This window comes from Calidris pugnax, unplaced genomic scaffold, assembly GCF_001431845.1.
Source record: "Calidris pugnax isolate Ruff unplaced genomic scaffold, ASM143184v1 scaffold197, whole genome shotgun sequence".
NCBI classification, from domain to species: domain Eukaryota; kingdom Metazoa; phylum Chordata; class Aves; order Charadriiformes; family Scolopacidae; genus Calidris; species Calidris pugnax.
The window spans coordinates 2,890,429-2,911,565 of NW_015090936.1; the positions used below are offsets into that span (position 1 = coordinate 2,890,429).

Here is a 21,137-nt window from a genome sequence, read left to right on the forward strand (position 1 = left end):
GGAACCTGCGCGACACCTTTATGAGATCAGGGAAGGAGATGGCGGCGGCGGAACGGCGGAGCCCGGCGCCCTCGCCGGCGGCAGCGCCCCCTCTCGCCCGGGAGGACGCACGCCCCGCGCGCCGCCACCCCGGCCCCGGGGAGCCGCCGACGCCGGTGCCGTGTCACCTGGCGTGACCCGGCGGGGCCGGGGGAACTCGCAGCGGGGAGCGGTGCGGGAACGTGGAGAATCCTCACGGGACAATGTCAATACAGGCCGCCTTTTCCCGGGGAGGAGGAAGGGAGGGTCGCCCCCTCCCCGCCGTGTGCTCGGGGCGGGCTGATCCGCCGCAACGCCAGGGGGCACCCTCTCCCCCCCCGGGGTGAGCGCGAGGCGCGGCCGTTGGGGGCTGCGCGGCCGCGGGTCTCCACAGGCCCCTCAGGGCAGGGCGGGCGCCGCCGGCCGAGGCGGGGGGAGCCTGCGCCATGACACTGCGACCGCCGGCCTCGCCCCCCCGCCACTCCCCGTAGCCTTTTAAATGGTCCTCGTCTCCCAAAACTGTGGAAATTCAATAGTCACGGGGGCTTGTGAGAGTAGAGGCTGAGGCAAAGGTGGTCTTGGAGCAGGCTGGGCAAAGCCTCGGTGGCCGTGGGGTGACTGACCTGGAAGGGCCCTGTCAGCCTTTGTCAGTGCGATTTTCACGAGGCAGTGGGATTTGTGAGGGGAATGTTGCTATAAGTCTCTGTCTTTTTTTGTTACGGAGATAAGCGCACAGTTTCCCCTTGGGAATTTGGCTGTTGGTGTCTGGCCGCTTCCCTCCACAAAGGAAAGAAAACAGAGCCAACAGTCACGTCTATCTGCTGATATCCTTGAGGAACCCTTGGCTCTGGCTGGAACTTAAGTCTGCCGCTGGTCTACAAAATATGTGTTTGTTCCATGCAAAGGTGCCTAAAGGGATATTTTTCAACAGAGCACAAAATACTTTTAAAGAAAAAAAAATCAATGGGCTTTAGCTTTATAATTTGATTATTTGATTTGCAGAACTGCCTAGCAACACTATGTATGATTAAAATCTTTTAAGGTTTAATGATTCCCATTGCTGTGTATTTAGGGTCAAGTTTTGCACCTCTGACGTCAGTACATATGTTAGCGCTAGCTTTTGTAGAAGCAAGATCTGATCCACTATATTTTCCTCATAATTTTAGTTTAAAAAAACCCCAGTACTAGGTGTTCAGCATCAGTAATTTGGCATTCCTCCTGTGATTTCTCTGGACATGCTGATCTACACAGGCTGATCAACCAGTCCTAAGTTTTAAACCCAGAGTATAATGTAGTGATCTCAGATTTTTCTAACATGGATGGCAGGAGCTGTTCATAGTGAAAACATTAAATAATCACAAATAGTTAAGCAGCATTCTTAAATATGAAATATTTCCAGTCTTGTAAGGACCAAATTCTCACTGCTGCTTCTAATTTTTCACTTCCCTTTGAAATGCTGATATTCTTGTTTTTCAGAATATTTTTTTTTTTCTTTTTTTTTTTTTCCCTGTACAAAACACACTAATGCTGGAGATTTGCCAATGACCTAAACAGCCTAAAGTAGATGACCTAAATTTAGAGGAAAAGAAAAAGTTTAAAGGTTAAAACCCAGGTTTCTTCCTAGAAAATACTTCGGAGAGTGATGATTGGCCACACCACCTGCCTTAGGGGACAGTTGCTGCGTACAGCCAGGCCTTGTTTCAACAGGAGTCAAACGTGCCTTGTAACTGAAGTGAGAATGTCCAACTTCAGCTGCTTGTGTCACGAAGGTACCTACCTGAATACCACATAGCTGTTAGTAAAAAAAGATACCATTGTCATTGAAGTTGTCATTGTCATTAAAATGTGGAACTGAGCTCCCAAGTTCAACGGGAGTCTTAAGGATTTCATATTACACTAGAGCTTGAAGAAACACATTTGACATTACTCGTGGCCAGCACCACGATGGGCTTACACTAATCAATAAATTACCTTTACTAACATTAATTTGGTTTAGAAATAACTTTAAAAATATCAAGCCTCTCCATTCTCCATTTACCACAGGAACTGTGTAATGAAACTTCAGAGGGTCATGAGAATACACCCTTTTACAAAGATCCATAAACTCTGGGATTTGGGTTCTTCTAGAGACCCATGAACACATCTGTGCCAAGTTTTGGGTTCCCACAATCCAGTGTCTCTGTCTCACCATCTTGTTTCCCATAAGAGCTAGTGCTTGAGAAAGAGAAGTACCTGTGTATAAATGTCTGCATTTACGCTGTTGACATACACAGGTGTGAAAACTGGCTACATTAACTTCCAGCCCTGTTTCACCTCCCCTCAAGCAATAATGTGACTTATGCTTCTCCTCCACTCCCTTATTTTTTGTTTTGTGCTGCTCACAGCTAGTGTTCATTTCCTCACAGCAGATGGCTTGTTCTTTCTCTAAATTACTAAGGGAAAAAATGCACAAATAATACACATGAATAAACCCTGTACTCTACAGCTATACTCTTTGGTTTTCTTTTTCCTGGTACATTTTTCTGTTTCTCTGCCCTAAGACCTGAATTTCCTCTCCTACAGCATCTCTGTCCAAATTGGTTCTTCATTCTCTCTTCCTAATGACCAGACTTTTGTGGTTGGAAATATACCGGCCAGCTGTTTATTCCAAAAGTGCTTAATCCCTGCTGCACCTGCTACAGATTTTAGCATTAAAATTAATTTCTTAACAAAAGGTAAAACAATGATTTCTTACACTTGCAACATTTCTCTTTACATAAAAAACAGAACTTAACAGTTAGCCCAGTCATGGGTAATAATATCTGAAAGGCATTGCTTCGGTAAGCCCTTAAATATGGGCTAATAGGGTATAAATTGTAATATACAAGCACATAATCTAGGGGACTGATTGTCAGGACCGAAAGAAACAAGAGTCTAAGAATGTACATTTGGGAGATGAATAAGACATTCTCTGTTTGTCACTAGGATTGAGGTCAATAATATCCATTTTAAAGCAATTAACCCAGCAGGCTAAGTGACGTGAAAATTATCATGCTGAAAGACTAATGGGCTATTAAATCCATCTTGCTTCGCTACTGATGGGCATACAAAATTAATCCTGGGATTAGGTATATCGGATCTGCGGTAAACTGCTACTGCAATATTTGTATATGAAGAGTTTTCTGAAATGCTAAGAAAGAACATGGCAAGTGTATCCGGCTGGAACATTCACTGATATGCACTATTAAAGGTTCAGTCAACTGAGCATAAATTAGTGTGTCTGGGCCTGGCTTTATTTAAACTGTAGCTTTTTGTTAGTAAATAGATACATTTTAGTGAGAGATCAAAACAGTCATAGTAATGTTTATATAAATCATTATTGTTTGTTGACAGTTATTTAAATCTAGAAAATTTAACTGCAGGAAATGGTCGGACAAATATGATTGAATTACAAAATTGTGTTTATTTGAAATGCCATTTCCCCTTTAATGTTTCCCACCCAGTGCTGTGACATTAACATAATAGAAAAGGTAAATGATGGATAGCCCAGCCTTTATCCCAACAGCTGTTCGTAGGAAACAGGCCTCCCAATAAAGAGAAAGGCACAGTCACGTCAGCTTGTTTTTAGTGATCTTTAATTATGTTTTTTTTAAAACTCATATATTTTTTAAAACTCATTATTTATTATTTATTCCTTTTGAGTGATTTTCAGCTACCACAGCAATGAAGGGCTGAGATTCAGAGCAGAAGTGCTGGCTCTGAAGATGTCATGAAGGAGGTTGAAGGTACGGGGTGAGAGACACAAAACCAAGAGCTAGCAGAAGAGTAGGAAGTATCAAAAAGGTAAAAAAAAAAAAAAAGAGAGAAAAATCAATTCTTCTTTAATCTCCTGTCTCAACAGTTTATGACTTACCTACTATATCATTATTGAGAGAACAGCTTTTGCAGTTTCCAAGTGAGATAGATTGAAGAGCCGGGAAGAGCCATAGATTGTAGAACCAGGAATCAGGCATTTGTGGCAAGACACGCGATCTCCTTGCTGCAAACTAAACTAGAATTTTCCAACTAATCTGAACAAACCAGAAGGATTTTAGGAAGAGGATCATGAAGGTATAGAATGCCTTTCCAAAGTTAACACAACAGGTCAACATCAGAGGTGGTAAAAAGTATAAAGTATCTTTCCTTAGCTTGATGTTCTGCTCTCAGTGATAACTGCTAAGAATGAAGGTCTCATTGTAAATGATAAATTAGATTAGCTTTTTGCAGTCAGTAAATTGTTTGAATGGAAAATTACATAGAACCATAGAATTGCCTAGGTTGCAAGGGACCTTTCTGATCATCTAGTCCAATCATTTGGAACTGAAATGAATCAGTGACATCCTAAAGGTAGCGTTGTTAAAAAAAATGGTTCCTTTTGCCTTAGTTAAATCTATTACCTTGTAGTTCATTTGAATCTGCTTGAAGCTTTTCAGTGGGAAGGGCTGAGATTTCCTGGATGGACTCCCATGTACTACTGGTTATCCTGTGCAACTACCTCTCTTCACTTTTTCAAGTTAACTAAACTATTGGCATCTTTCTCATGGAAGTACTCTCTTTAAGATTTCTTCATCTTCTACCTTTGTTTTCTTCTCATAAAACAAACAAACAAAAAATATATCCATTGACAAGATAAAAAAAAATTCTGTTATTGAATTTTAGCTGTTTAGAAAGTTGTTCAGAAGACTGAGTGGCTTCTGTGTTACTTAAATTGTGCTTACATTTGTTAATTAAAAGCTATGCTCCCCTGGCTGGACTGGAACTACTAGGGGACCTTGTGAGCCTGTCTCGCCTAAGATTACAATTGTTACACTGCCTTGAGGTTTACAAGTTCCTTCAGGCACTGTGCTTGGTGAAGAACAAGTTGATTTTTTTTCCAGTGGGAGACTTTCTGAGTGCAGGACTGTCCCAGCTCATAGTGTAATCCAGTCTAGTTCAACAGGAGATTTTCAGATCCAGGGAGGACATTGCAGTAGATTGACTCATTCCAAAGTTACAGGACTTTTTCTTTTTTTTTTTAATTTTAGTGAGAAATTTTGGTAGCTGAGGAGGCATTATTCTCTTCCTGTTTTCTAGCTTGGTCAGTGATGTCAAAAGGTTATCAATATTTCAACCTTGTCCCTTTATGTGACACAGTTCTTGAATTTCCATCATGCCTTAAGTGTACAAGATCATATTCCAGTTTGTAATCACAGACTAGGGCGTGGAAAGAACATGCCTATATACAGTTGCAGTGAAGGCAAAACATCTGTCACAAGAACATCTTGTACATGAGGTAAATGTACATGAGGTATTTTATTTTTAATTTCATCCTTACAGTACCTTTTCCTTATTTTTAGGGTATATGCCAATGTTTCTGTTACTGATTTTGATTTGTATTCATTTAGCATCATTCTATAAGATCCTGTAGTTGAATTATGCTTTATAAGCTGCACCACAAATCACAGAACTTCTTGTAAAATGGTTGGTTCATGCATCCTTTCAGATGAACATACCAGAGGAGAGTGGAACCCTTTAAACTGAAAAGGGAGTATATTCATATTTGACCCTATAAACAGCAATAGAAAAAAAAATAAGGGTAAGCTGTATTGTATTTTACATTTGCCCATGGGAATGTTAGCAACACACAAGGCAGCCTAGAGCCTATAGGTAGAACACAAGTTGTGAAACCAATATGAATAAAGCAAGAAGGAAGCAAACAAATGACCTTAGGACACAAAGAGCTGAATGGCAGTGGAAAGACAGCTTAACTGTCTAACTTTTGGTTCTAAATTAGAAGAGGGAGAGACGGAATCTAAATAGCTATCCAGTCCACCAACAATTTCTGTAGTATTCGGCTACATGAAGTACTAAAATGGGAGCTGGGAAATGCTATTCCAGCTCTGAACAGGAAATTCTTAATTAGCACATTAAAATTTATATAGCAAAATTTACTTCTTGACCGATGAATGGGATTTGTATTTAAAGCCCAGCGTATTTTCAAGTTCAATTCTTCAGTACCTTTTCTACTTGATGATGAGCATTTCCTGCCTGTTTTCTGTATAACTCCCATGGGAATGAGGAGAGGCCTTTGTTCCTCTCCACTCATGAATCTAAATTATTGATTAGTCAGTCTAATTTGTGGAAACTGCTATCAGTTAGTGCTCTCTTAGAACTGCCTTAGATTTGGCAAAACAAATTACAGGTAATTTGACAAGCATTTTCAGTGAGGGAAACACAACATTTTAAAAATAGACAGGAGAAGTAATATTCTCAACCAGTGTTCTTTTATTTGCTCACGCTTTACAAAACTGACATATACTCCAAAAATCCCTAAAATTTTAGTTCTTTTAATAAACATCACTTGCAGGCTGATTTGGGGAACACTAGAGTAGAATTAAGTGTTCTGGGCAGGCATCCTTTAGTGCTTGTGGTAATCCTGAAGCAGTGTGTACAACTGGGATCTATACACAGAAACCAGGTCCAAAACTTTCTAATTTACTAAGTCAACCTGAATATGTAAAGAATGAAAAAGGTCAATAAGGAAGGAAAAAGTAGGGCAAGTCTAAGATGCCAAGACAAGCCATGGAATACTTACCAAGCACTCCATTACCTGAAAGGCTGATCAGTGAGTGACTCCAATGCAGTCGTATTTGAATTTTCCCTGATAAACAAAGAGTTTTGTACACTGCAGTGAACAAATCAACAAGCATAAGTATCAGCATAACTAAAAGTCATGGAAACATCCATTTGGATTTAAAGTGGGGCAAAAACCAGAAAAGTATCTTAGTGTAAAGCAATGGAGATGGACATAAAAAAATTGGGAAATTTGGGAAAGAGAGCTTCCAAGTATCAGACATTCAAACAGAATAAAGAAAATGAGGTATGTAATGTGAATATGGGAAAATGAAGTTCTTCAGCCCCCCCATTTCTGAAAGAAAATATTTTAGAAGTAGACTACAAAAGGAAACCTGATCCTTCAAATTTACTGTCATGTTTCTCATTACTATAATGTTAAAATCCAAGATACTGTTACCAAGATTTTTCTCGTGAATGCCTGAGGATTTCTCTTGTCCTAACTGCAGTTTCATTATCCAAGGAGGAGAAGAGAGAAGGGCTTTATGACTGGGAGTATTAACAGGTTAAAAGTAAGAGCACTAACAAGATGTACAGCAAACAAAAAATCCCCAGAGAATGTAGCACAGGCTACTGCACTTGCAGCAAACGGATATGGATAATCCCTGGTAGCTGCAAATATCCTCTTAAGGGAGGTTCTCTGCAGGAGAAGACTAGTCTCAATCCATAAATGGGAAAAATACTGCTAAAACTAGTACTATTTTAGCACTTACTCCATGTCATTTAGTTTGGAAGTAGAAGGACAAACCCTCAAATTGTTGTTTAGAGTAATTAATTTAACAAGAAAAGTGAATCCCCTGACATTAAGGCCTCTTGCACATTCTGCTGTACAGCAAGAGCACCTGCACTCTCTTGCCTTGAACACACTGTTTTCAGCATTACAGGCCATAGGTGTAGATAAAAAAAGCTTAAAAAAAATAATATGTATTTCAAGAATGCATTCTCCGGTTAAATGGCAATGACAGACACGTCTCTTTGAAACAATGGGTGTGAATTTCAATTGAGAAAGCAGATTTTGAATGTATTTGCCAATAAGAAAAACTCTTTCCTAACCAAGAGGAAAAAGAAATGCTCATCAGCACATAACTTAACCAAAATGACTTGACATGAAAAAGCAGCTTTTCATTACATGACAGGAATATTTAATATTTACTGGTTACATGCTTAAATAACTAAATTTAACCAAAAAACCCACCAACAAACAGAAACAAATTAACAATTAAGGAATGGTGGGCACGCTAATGTTCCACATACTATGTTTTGGGAACTGGAAAAAAGTAAGTGTTCAGAAAATTATTGCAGGCTGACTAGAACAAAACCTTGTTTTGGTTTGGTTTTTCAGTTTGGTTTGTGGACAAGGGAGTTAATAGAAGAGAATGAATGAAGTGAATGAAAAATTTGGGATAATATCCACTCAGAGCAATACCCTCGGTATTGAAGAGCAGCGTCTTACTGACATAAACACAGGAATTTGAGACATACAGCCTCCTGTATACAAGAGATTTTTAAACAAATGAAAAAAAGTAAAACTCGTTCCTTTGGACTACCATGGATGAGGGAAATTGGCAGGGCAAAAGAACCTGACAGTTAATGAATCATCACAAATACGGAAACAAAAGTATTACAGAAGGTATTAGGTAAGCATAGTATTTCTTACAACTCGGGACTTTTAATCAAGTCTCTTGTAATTGTTATAATTCATGACTCTCAGTATAATTTCCTTAGAGTTCTCTAAGTTTACCCTGACTATCCTAAATTATCAAGATCCACTTTATGAAACCATAGGGGGTTTGCATTCCCCCTCTCTTCGAGTGGGGTTGTTTCTGCCCTCAGTGCTTTACTAGTTAAGGTCCAGCTTTCCAATTTTTCAATTTCAGTGCATTCATAGCCGTTTTCATGCATTTTCAGTGCATTCATAGTCAGCTTATAAATATTGCTCTGATGCCAGAACTACCCTTCAACCTATTTTCCCCTCCCTGCACATGCCTTTGTGCCCACCGATAAGTGCACAACTGAAACGTGCACACGTGCAGGCGAGAGATAGGGGAGGTGGGTGCCCAGCCCTGCCCATCAGCCACCAGCATCCAGCCGTGCAGCTGGCTCAAGGTGCAGGGTAATTCAGAGTTAGGATTAGGAGTGTAATCATTCAAAAATAAAACAATTTAAGCAAAGTAATAATTAACAAAGAAAGGTTTCATAGTAATTAATGAAAAAGTTCCATTGTTACTGACCTAGACATTTGCCAGGGTGAACTCGTTCTAGACTCCTACTCTTTCCATCATTGATAGAGAATTATTTCATCCTCATCATAAACTGAGCATCTAACACTCAATGAATTTTCAGAGCATTGTCCACAATCCCATTTTGCTCCAAAGTACCGTGTGTTTTCTGTCTTCTCTAGAGCCTCTTAGCACTGCCAAGCAATGGCGGCAATTGCTTTCGGTCCTCTCTGTGGACACTCTCATCCCCTTGTACAATGAAATCAAAATAACTGCTTGTCAACACAAATTCTTTGGAATGACAGCTACACATGAAATGACGTATTGTTATCCTTCAAAATGGAAATTTGGTTGAAAAGCATTAATTGCAGGTTTTAAAAGAATGTGGTAAGAGTCAGACAATCCAGCAGTAGATTCTGTCACTAACAGCAAATTCCTTCTGCAGTTGGGGGAGTTTTTCTCTAGAGGAAAAATTTGAAGCTTATTCCAAATTTTATTATACTTTATTTTTTTAAAATCTAATCTAGTCCCTGATGGTTTTGTTTACTAGAAAATGATGACAATGGTACTCCAGTCAAGAAAAAATGTTCAATCCTGTTATTTTTAAATTGCCCGTTTTTATCTTTCACAAGGTAATGAGGTGAAACAAATTCAATCTGATCCATGATCATCTCCTAAACACTTGATCTTACAGCCAAGCTTGCAGTAGGCAACTGAAATAGCCAATTAAGAACTGAAAAATTCAAGAAGAATCTTTCAAAGAAATAAACCATGCAATAAATCACCTACCTCTGAAACCTGGGAACGATCAGCAGTTTTGCTGTTGGTGGTTTCCAAGAACGTCAGCGTCCCGCCTGCTGTTCATGTGGCACACACTGAAGTGAGGAAATTACCACAAACCGCACTTTGACATCACGCTTGAAGTCACAGGACACTGAGTGTCAGTGCAGATTCCCAGCAGCTGGGAAAAAAACTATGCAATGCCAAGGGCCTTGAAGTAGAACTATGTGCATCTAGGGGAGGTTCATCCTAAAGTAATAAAAGCAGCAATAATGAACTGCTACAATTGCCATGCTGATATGCCCATATGTAATCTGAAAGAGCATTGCATATTGAGATAGAAATGAAATATTTAACATCTATTTCTACTGCGAAAGACACATAAAAGCAAAACTGAACTGTACTCTGGTATTGTAAATAGAAAATGATAGGTAAATCACTCCAAACTAGAACCATTAGCCTCCTAGTGATTAAAGCCCAATCAAATTTAAAAAGTAATTCTTCTAAGCTCATTGCCACAGTCAGTGCTTGATGCAGGTCTGTGAAACAGAATAAACAACATTCAGATACGCAGGTTTAAATGAGGCAACGTTTTTTTTTCTTCTGATGAACTGTAAACCAAAAATTATTTTGTAAACATTTTCAGTTCCTGTCATTTGAAATTAAAGAGAGTAATTTTCATTAGTATTCAACTAATGTTCAACAAATCAAGCCATTTTCTCTCTGGACTCTTCTTCCTTAAACTCTGATGTTGGAGTCATTTCTACAAATCATTTTGTTAGGTTATCATCCCAAGCACTGATATTTTTTCCAATAACTTAGAGGCTAAAGCTGTGTATCCTAGTTCTTTGTATTGAAATGATCATTAAAGTGACCAAATTTCTTTACTGGACTAAACCAGAACTTTTAGACATATTATTGCCCTCTGGTGGTGGGAATGCTTCCCCCTGGTTAATCCTCCTCTTACAGGACTAATTCTGTAACACTTCCTCAGTTTCATTAGCATTGTCTTACTTAGGTAGGGCTGCCTCCATGAAGGAGATATTCCACAATAATGGATTGTAGAATGGCATCCTTCAACTCCAATTATTCTGAATTTTCTCTCATAGGTTTATGTCTAATGTAGGGCAGCAGTGCTCTACTACTGTGCTTCCTTCAGCCTCCAGGAACACCTAGTGATTTTTCATTCAATTAGGTTAATTATTTGTTTGATCTGGCAATATCTGGCAATTACCTCATTGATATTAATCACAAACCTAGAGATGCCCCCACTCTTCTGTCAGCTTAATGTGGCAATGCGTCTATTATCACTCACTATGTACTACATTAATGGTAGCATCATTCTCTAGAGATGATCAAGTAAGCAAGAGTGGAACATTTTAAAACTTCCAAACCTAGAAACTTCAGAATCTGCTCTCCCACACCAGTTAGAATTGTTTCTTTTCTCACTTCTGTAAGGTGGAAGAATTGCTAGTGGTGCTTCCCTCCCCCCACCAAGTACCAGCCACAACTCACAGAAAGAGACATCGACAAACCAAAGATTTGATTCGATACCTGGCTAAATATGTGTCAATCATGAAACTACAGAATCTGTTGCCAGAAGTGAAGGACTATAGCTATTGTCTCTCTCTACTGAAACAACTTGCATTAAATTGTGTTTAAAAGTTTCTTTGAAGCTGGATATCAAAACATTCTTTCAGAACTTTTTTTTTTGTGCAAGCATGCATGTTTTTAAGAGTTAGAAATGCTACATAAAAATTGGCCATGATTTGAATGACCATTGAAAATACCATTTTCTAATAGACACACCTACCTATTGATGTGATTAATTTTGATTGCCTATATAAAGTACCAAAATTAAGTACTTTAATCCAAAATCATGGCTTCAGGACAAAGACTATTAAACTACAAATGTCAGGTAATGATTAATCTAAAATATGTCACTCAAGTTATAAAAATAAGTGTTGCTCTGATTTATATAAGCCTCTCAGCCTGATTAGGGGAAAACATAGGCCTGTAGAGCTATCAAGACACTCTAAAAGGGAGAACTCTCAAGCATGTCAAAATTCAATGAAATTTTCATCTCATTGGAATTACATGCAAAATTCTCCCAATGTCAATAAAATCAAGATTTCTTCTGATAAAGATGACTGTTATAAGAACACGTGAGCACAACTGGTAATGTGTACTTACAGAGGCAAGGTATAATTTTTCATTTTCCTATCAGAACAGTGAGGTTCTGTAATTGTCGCCAGCTGGAGCAACAGGAGCAAAAAAATATAATGCTTCTAAAACGGAGCTCAATCTGCTTAGTAAAAGGCTCGTGACACCGCTGTGATGGTGATGAATTGTCTTGATGATCCACGAGGCCCCTGACAGCCATACAATACCTGCACTCCAGTGATTCAGGTAACATATTTGAACATTAAACTGGAAGTTCAGGAGCACAGTCACAAGCGTAACTGCCACAGACTGGCAGGAACATTATACTTATTGTACAAAAATAGAAAGGGATGGTAACATTGATGTTCTCTCTAGAGGTACCTTTTTCCCAAAGACCAGCCCCGTTCTCAGATGGAGCAGGAGGAGCTGCATTGCAGAACGCCCCGTCACGCACAGAACCACCGACAGCCTGCGGTGCTCCCATTCTGTCACACATCAACCCTGTTTCCAGTACACGACTTTGCACCGTGACAGTGGCTACTCCCTGACCAGCTGCTGACCAGTGTATCCTCCTCATTTATCAACAATTTCTTCCACAAGCTGAAAAGGTAAACGCATAAAACCAGTGCCATTGGATCAGTGGAATCAATTTGAAAAAAATGAAAACAATCTGTCTTTAGATGTTTACTTCACTTAATGCATAACTTAATATTAAGCTTCAAAGCTCAGATGTACTTTTAGAAGAGAAACCAAATACTTTAGAGCCTGTTAAAGTTTACTGCAGCACTCAGCAGAGTTAAGGACAAGCAAAAGTAGGGCTCCTCTAATGTTTCTGTTCCGCATCATCCCTCTCCCCCTGCCCCACAAACAACAACGACACCACATCTTTTGATGTTTTGAATTCTTCATTGCTTTTTATAGCAATATAACACCAGGGCAACATATTTAAATTTTTGATTTATCATAAAAACCAAAAGTGTTTGGTACAGGAGTTTTCAATTAAAGCTTTAACTTTTCACTGGCAATTTCAAACTCCAAATTAATGTGGAGATAATTGTAAAATGATTGTATTTTAAGCTTCTGCCTTTATATCTCAGGAACAATTAACACAAGAATTATTCCTGGACTTTTAAATATATTTTTAAGAGAAAATTACAGCAAAACATCTGGTTATTGTAACCATACAAAGAGCTGAAAACAAGGATATAATACAGAGCATTCAGTTACATTACTAAACAGCTCGAGACACAGCAGCAAAAGCACATACTGAGAACAGAAGTAACTTAACAGAAGTGCGTGAAATCACATTAAAAAGTTTTTCTCCTAATTACTTAGCTGGGACCAATACAGTGGAACTTCTCTTATCTTTCTCAAAACAAAAATCACCTTTAAAATACCTTCAAGAAAAAGACAAAGGATCTAGATGACAGATGTAAAGTAACCAAAGACACTGAGTTTACTTAATATTTTAAGTAAACCCAAGTCTAGACCAAAATCAATAGCAAAACTGACACTGCTTTTAATGAATTAACAACTAGTGGTACATTTATTTCATAAGTCAACTTATATCTACGCACACGGGCATTCTTACGCAAACTAATACAAAGATGGAGAAAGAAAAGACAGCTAAAAAGGGTTAGCAGAAAGTACTATACATTTGTCAAAATGCAGCTGTTGGTACACACATGATGTCACATTTTAGTTATTGAAGAAATATTGTTATTTGTGTTCTGCTTACCAATTATACTTCTCACTTAACAGACAACATCTTGATTAGGAGATAGGGTTTGAATGAGTTGAAAGAGTTGAAAGATAAATGCAAATACAGTAACAGAAACATCTGCATTGGATAAAGTTAAAAGGTAGTGTACAGAAAAGCATAATCAAAGTTGACTCTTGAGATGATAACCTATTACAGAATTCCATAAATGTGAGAGAACGTATCCTTTCCTACTGTTAGGTTTATGAATATTCATAACAATCATCAATAACATGAGTTGCAAGAACAAACTGCCCTCATTCCTTTCTGTCAGTCAATTATTGACAAGCTGCTTGATCTATTGCCCTCTCTGAAAGATAAATAATATGTGATTGAGAAAGGAACATAAATGCGCTTGTAATGCAGCACCTGGGTTAAAACTAATGCAAGTAGCTTACAAAGTGCTTTTCAGACAACAAAACTACAATGGAATTTCATGAACAAAGTTTCTAGCAGGCAAAAAGCTGCCATTTTCACCAGACTCTGTAGATACTGATTTCTGTAAATCTAACCAATCTTTTAATGTCACTTGGACCTCGTTTATGGCTTCCGATTCAGGAAAAAAAAAAAGGAAGTTATTAAGCAGAAGTATGTAAATGATTCCACTGTTACAACGGCAAATCCTTAAATACGTAAACTTAAGTGCCAGAAGGTGAAGCACAGATACCACATATAATGCTTTTCTGACCTTTGGAAGCTTGAAACTAGGACATGTTTTCTTACAAAAACTCCATTTCCACTCACACCTCTATAAAAATCTAGTCCTTTTTTCCATGTCCCCAAACTGTCTTTCTGTTTCAGCTCAAGACATTCCATATGTGTTCTACACAATGAAATTGATTTATCTTGCATTCCTCAATTTTTTTCCAGATTCAGTAATCCCCTTCTTCTAAGACTTATGCCCATATTCCAAACTGTGAAGCCACAGCAAGCAGATCTTAAACACTCTTTTAAGGTAAACTGCCAGAAAATTACTTTTTTTTTTGTCTCTCCTAAAATACGTATGTAAGAATAGTAGGTAGATCAAACTTTGGATGTAAAAAACCCACCTTCGCTGTTGTCCTTTTAAAATAGGTAAAGGTAAGAGAAACACCTCATCTAGAAACTAAAAATAGCATGAGTAATTTTTATCCTCTCTTCAGGTTCTGCTGTTATTCCCCTGGAATACAGTGACCTTATTGGCTTTGCTTATATAAGGAAGAATAGATTACTTAGCTGCATTTTTTCACTTCACACAAGCAATTTTATGCGTGTTTTATGCTCGACTGATGTTCCTGTTCTCCTTTTTATATTCCAGCTTTCGGACATGCAGTCTCCCATGCCAAAACACAGAAGGAAGACTTTGCTGCTCTCCAGCCCCGTGTTTCACACATGCTTAAGATGCACATCACACCAAACATCTAAGACACATGCAAATCACAGGCAACCAGTTCTTTCGCTTGAATACACCAGAAAATCTGTTTCCATCAGGCAGAGCAGAGTCAGGTCTCATTCCTGTGCCTGGGGCCGCAGGGAATGTGCCACTCTTGGGGGCCAAAGGCAGTGGGTACACGTTGTTAGGGACAGAAACATCAAACCTGTCTGAATGGCACTTGCATCATTACTTTTTCCCCTTATTAGCGAGGGCACATTTACCTGTTGTCTTTCTTTTTTACAACCAGTGTTCACACTGGGATAAGGCCGGAAAAACTTCTTTAAGCACTGTCCTACATGCAGCTTCTTCCTTTCTTCTTTTGAGGGCTCAGTCCCAGTTTGCAACAGACTCTCATTCCATTTTAAAGGAAACAACTGGAAACAAGTGACAATTCTCATGCATCTCTTGTCTCCTGGAACACACACTGGGTTTCTATGACATTTAACAGGGACACAATGGAGGTAGCCAAGTGACTCCTATGTCACTTTCCATTTACCTGGAGTTACAGTAGAAGGGCCACAGATTCTGCAAACAAAACAAACACTGATTTCACTGAATCCAATGCTTTAGTCACACGACTAGTTAAAATAAGTAGCTGAGACAGGAGAAAAATGGAAGAACCTGGACTATACAGGAAAAGTACCAAAAGGGGAAAAAAAAAAAAAAAAGGGGAAGGAAAAGAAAGAGGAGGCTGTGCCTTACTGAATAGCCCAGCATTAAACAATGTGCTCCGATTTCTTTGAGTTCAGGCCTTCATGAGCCTCATTTTCCTTTTTACAAATTTTAAAATTAAATATATGCCTCTTTCAGAGCTCCAACAATAGAAACCAATGTGTAGGGCACATGAAATTTGTATGCAAGCAGTGAGACCTCAAAAGTGACATTTGCACATTTTTTTTTGTAAATTCGACCATCAACCGCATCAATATCATTGACATCACATTTCATGTATTCATAAGGTCAAAGACAAATGAATCCAGATGCAATCCAAAGACCGATGCTGCACACGTAATTCCACTCATCTTATTAACCATACCCTCAAAACAATCCCCAAGGAAGCACTTACCAAACCTTTTCCTACCCAGTGAGACTTTGTCACACATTATTGAACATCCTTAAAAATAGTTTCCTGAGATGTATGGAAAAACTTCTGAGTCAAAAGACAAAAATTCAGAAAATGGGTACTTTTGTTATGCTTAGGAAAATGAGCAAATATTACACATTGTGCAAAAGTAAAAGACCTTTTATTTTAATACTATATTTGATTTTAAGATTTCAAGCACTTAAGATCGGAAAACCAAATGGAATCTTGCTTTCCTAAATACATCTACAGTCAGCATGGAAGCCATTAATTCTTAAGAGAAACCTGAAATGTCTTTTATTGTCTAGTTCCTGCTGATGGCCTTCGCAGCTGCCGATCCTTGTTTGGGTTTTGAATAATCCCAAGGTCTCCTGTTCTCTGTGTACCCGTAGAGCTTCCGCAGCGCCACGCGGGCAGCTTCCTCCTCTGCAGCAAGCAGCGTCTCACCAGGACCCTCAGCTAGAATCTTCTTATCGCTTGGGGGAAAAAAAACAAAATTGAAACCATTTTATTGTGAAGTCCTGAGCACTATTACGCATTACTATGAACAAGGGCTGATAGATTTTCTTTTTCTCTCCAATGTCTGTGAATACTGAAGGTAATTTCTATATCCACACACACGTAAACATTTCCGTTAGTCTTTCCTGCAAAGATAAGTGATGGCATGTTCAACAACGGAAACTCAAACCAGAAATGTGTCCATTTCCTGAAGAACACAACTTTGTTCATTGAGATTCCAAACATATCACTGATTCTTTACAGCGTTCAATTTGTTAGCCCTGTTCAAAACATGCAAATTCATTACTCTGGTTACCTTAAACAGAGAAGTTTACTGCCCCTGGTAAGAAAGCATTTTAAAACTTCTTCAAAAGGATTCACAGAGAAGTTCTCAATGTTATGAAGTATGTACTCAGCTCTGTTTAATCAACATCTATGAGCACATGAACAGTTCATGAAGGGACATCAGGGATTCCCGAGGAAAAATAATCAAAGTTCCTTTCTTTTATATAAGAAAATAAATCTTAGAAGGCATAGGAAATGAAGCATGATAAATCAGAGCAAGTTAAGGCAATCTTCCCATGCGTTTATCTGCAGCTCACTGAGCAAAACAACAATGATGTTGGTTTTGGTGGAAGGTCCTGTTCTGCTCCAGAGGAGCAACATTACCCCTGGTCAAGAGACCAGGACGAGTGCTGACCACGCCAGAGACATGGGAGGGGACGACTGGCACTTCCCAAGTCGTGTTTGGACACAGACACTCCCCTTGCCTACCTTACAGTGCCCATGCTTTGGAAACTAAACAACTTCTCTGGAATATAAAATAAGTGTCTCTTCAGTCCTACCTCCCTTGACGTCTATGTCTCTTTACTCTTCCATAAGCTCTAGACACAGTTGTGACCCTCCAAAGCCATTCAGTTATAGTATTCACAAAGCTCCTGTGTCAGGTCACCCAGAACACAGACCCAGACTCCTTCATGCACCCGATTTAGACTCTGAAGCCCTTTAGTCAGAGACTGGCTTTTTAAACATCGTTACAGCGAGCTATTGCCAACGCTTGAATGGCTGCTTTGACACGGAAGTCACTGTGAGGTTTCTTTTCTCTAATAACTTGACCAAAGAGCACAAGTAGAAAAGACCATCTTCCCTCCTCCCTCCCGCCCAGTTTAAATCCATTTCACTTTAACATTATACTAACCAGTACAACCCAACAAAGTACAGTGGCACAACTGTGCTGACTCCCAGCTGCCTGGTAATTCTTGGTTCTGGCGATGAGATATTCCTCTTGGTCAGTTCTTCCACCAGCAAGCCCATGGGGTTTATAACTTCCCAGATCTCAAACAGGTCTTTTCCGATCAGCTGGGGAATAAAAAAATCCTAAACAAAAAAATATTTAGAAGTTACAATTAATGGGAAAGGTCACGAAGGCTCTAGCTTCTGGTATCTGCTAATAAACACAATATGAAGAGGCATTAATACAGCTGACAACAAGCTGCTGAAGTGCATGATGAGGCCGCCCCGGTGCTCCACCACAGCCAAGCACAGCTCACCAGCGCCGTGACACTTGGCAGCTCTGCCCCACTGAGCCAAGCTCTGCCCCACCGAGCCACCGACGGGACCTACGCCTCGGACAAAGCCAACAGCCCAGACCTACAGAGGGAACAGAGCAACAGCCCAAGAGGGGGGTTCCAACAACGTGGACGTGCAGCTCCCAGCACGAGGTAACAACTCAGAGCTGCTTCCAAGCCAGACGTTGTGCATCAGAGGAGTTCTGCAAACAGGCTGAGGGGAAAGTGTTAATCCACGGGATTTTCACCTCTTCGGATCACTCTCTTGCCTGTTAACTGCTAATTGCTCTTATGAAGACTTCCAAATAGTCTTGGATCAGAAATAACATTTTAACATTTCTTTTTTCTCCTGTGCAGAACTAGAAATAAGTGAAAAGGACAACTGAAAGGACAGTAGCTGCTGAAACTACAATGTTACACTGCATTTTAATTGAACATTTTTGTATGAAATACCTTCAGGTGCTTGCACTCCTACATGCAAAACCTATGAGCTCAGCCCCTGCTTTATATAAATTTTTTTTTTTTTAATTGAAGATATATGTGACCTTACATGGAATAATGAAATTATTGTCAAACTTCTGCCGATCTCCCTGGATTTCTGGTCATCAAGGTACAGGACAGTTTAAATTTTTTTTGCATTTTTCTCCTGTAACTTCTGGGCCCCTTAGATGTTATTGTTGTCGGTACAAAAATATGTGATAAGTAATGACTCACCCTGACAAAGATCCCTGTTTTCTCAGGCCCGCTGCTATTGAGCAAGGCTCCGATCACGGCAAAGAACGTCCTCTGCAGCACATCTGGTGGGACAGGAAACTCTCTGCAAAGCGTCAGGTCCTGTATAGACAGGTTTTGAGCCACATAAGAAACAAGTTCCTGGCTGGTGAGAAAATCAACAAGTGCTCCTACCCCCTTGGCCGGTAAGTCTGGGTAGGCACCTTCAAAGCACTGCGTCAGGTAAGAACGTGAAAAAGACACCCCTTGTTCGGCGAGTTTACTGTTATCCTCTAGATTAAGAGCAACCGTTTCTTTGTCTATCCCAAGGTCTCGGCGTCTTGCCTCTTCGCTTTCAATGTAACAGGAATTAACGAATGCAGTCTTGAGGAGATCCAAAGAAAAGTCTTCCTGTAGCCGGTGGCTGAAAGCCTGTATCTCCGCCTGGTAATCCCAGTTGGGCTTCTCGGACCTACAGGCGTGGGCAAGAGAAGGGGTTCAGAAATAGAGCGGGAAGGTGCCCGCACTGCGAGCGTCAGGTGGCAGAAAGGCAATGAAAACCGCAATTAGTTTTTTAGACCCGACGCAGCGCTCAGCAGCCCGGTGCCCTCAAAGGCAGGTTTCTCTCTCGTTAGCACCGCGGGTTCGCCGCCGCAGGACGGACCCCCGCCGGGCTCCGCACCGGCCGCACACACCCTGCCCTGACACCGGCGACAAGGTGCGGAAACGTGGTGATTTAACCCATTTCCCAGCCCGCCGCACTCCCGTCCCCCAGCCCCGCCGGCACCCCGTGTTCCCCCCACCCCCATCTCCTCAGGCCCGGGCCGCCCCTCACCGCCGCTGGGGGGGCGCCTCCAGCCGCTGCTGCTCCAGGTAGGCCCGCAGCCACCGCTTCTTCTCGGGGCGCGGCGCGGTGCTGAGCCTGAGCCCGGCCCCGGCCCCAGCCAGCAGCCGCCGCGACTCCCGCCAGAGCAGCCGTGCGGCCATGGCGGAAGGTGGAGGCGGCGGAGGATCCGTCCCCGCTCTCCCTCCCCCCGGGAAACGCGTCCCGCGCCCCGCTCGTTCCGGCCGGAAGCGTTCCTGGCCGGACCGGACCGGACCGGCGGAAACGCCCCTCCCGCCTGCGCCCGGCGGGGTTGGAGAGGAGTCCCGCCGGCGTCCGGACCGGCTGCAGCGCTGGGGCTCGGCGAGGAGAGGGGGAAGCCGTGGGAGCGGGGACTGCGGCGGTGGGACAGGGCGCTGGCCGGGCCTGGCCCCCACTTCTGCCGGGAACCCCCTGCTGAACGAACAGGGAAGGGAAACCGGGGGGGTGGGGGTGGGGATGGGGATATTGGTGGTGTTTAAATCTGCTCTTTATCTGTCGTTTGGGTGTCATTTACGCCACACAGTCTGTTCCCGTACAAGAAGCTTTATATTTTTCCCGTTGCCCGTACAATTCCGTGAGATCTGCAGCAGCTCCCGCCCTCCTTCCCATCAGCAGAGTTCACACCTTCACAGCCCGCCTCTGGCTTAAAGGCCAAGGTATAAAATTAACGGAAATGCCGTAAACGTGCAAAAACAGGCCCTTCCCTTTATCTCTCTTCACTGAAAGACGCGGGCACACGCTGTCAATATTCACGGTAAGAAAATGTGCACCACAAACCCCGAGAGAAGCTGGTGGAGTCCCATAACGGGGAACAAAGCCCAAACCCAAGAGACCCAGCAGCCGCCCCCACAGCGGTGCCAAAGCCACAAATGCCGGGCACGACACCCAGTTGAACTTGACAGCCCGTGAGAGGTGTGAGGGCAGCATCCCTTCACAGGGCACCCGCAGGACACAGCCCAACAGATCCACAGGGCTCCTTGTGCTGATTGTCCCTGAACAGCCCATCCTTACCCTGGTGCTGCTCCAGGCCACCAGCTGCACCGGCCTGCCAGCCACCTCCCGGCTAGCAACAGGCCACAGGTAGCCACGGGGCTGCTCTGCCGCCGCAGGGTGAGCCGTGGGCATCGCCAACAGAGGCTCCACATCCTTCTCTCCTGCAGCTGTTGGGCACCATTGTCTTCTCACATGTCTGTACTTCTAGAGCCTTCTAACGGTCCTGCACAGGGGTGTAGGTCAGCTGCTCTAGGAAAGGTCCCCTTTGAAGCGCTGTTTTGGTACCACTGCACATTCCCCTGCGCACTGACTCTGTCAGTTGTCCATACACCCGCAGGGAAGGGTTGTGGCTGCTACAGCACCACAGGTGAGCGAGCTGCAGCCGCAGAGGGGCAGGGAGCCATAAGGCAGAGAGGCTGAGGTCTCCCTGGCAGCATG

The 21,137-nt window shown here is 41.6% G+C and overlaps 1 protein-coding gene across 1 annotated transcript; it reads right to left on the reverse strand.

The window, feature by feature from the left end:
• Positions 1 to 13,337: 13,337 nt before the first annotated feature.
• MRPL44 (mitochondrial ribosomal protein L44) lies at positions 13,338 to 19,858 on the reverse strand. Its single transcript, XM_014951812.1, has 4 exons — positions 19,677 to 19,858; positions 18,845 to 19,313; positions 17,761 to 17,939; positions 13,338 to 16,540 (listed from the first exon to the last, which is right to left on the reverse strand). Exons 1-4 carry the CDS (start codon positions 19,826 to 19,828, stop codon positions 16,369 to 16,371), a joined length of 972 nt encoding a protein of 323 aa, XP_014807298.1. The 5' UTR covers positions 19,829 to 19,858; the 3' UTR covers positions 13,338 to 16,368.
• Positions 19,859 to 21,137: the final 1,279 nt, after the last annotated feature.

Excerpts from the sequence above, each read along its gene's own strand:
- MRPL44 (XM_014951812.1), bottom strand. The coding sequence starts at position 19,828 with ATGGCCGCACGGCTGCTCTGGCGGGAGTCGCGGCGGCTGCTGGCTGGG. Across the intron at positions 19,314-19,676 it reads GAGGCGCCCCCCCAGCGGCG|GTCCGAGAAGCCCAACTGGG; the intron begins GTGAGGGGCGGC and ends CCACGCCTGTAG. Across the intron at positions 16,541-17,760 it reads TACTTTGTTGGGTTGTACTG|CGATAAGAAGATTCTAGCTG; the intron begins GTTAGTATAATG and ends TTTTCCCCCAAG.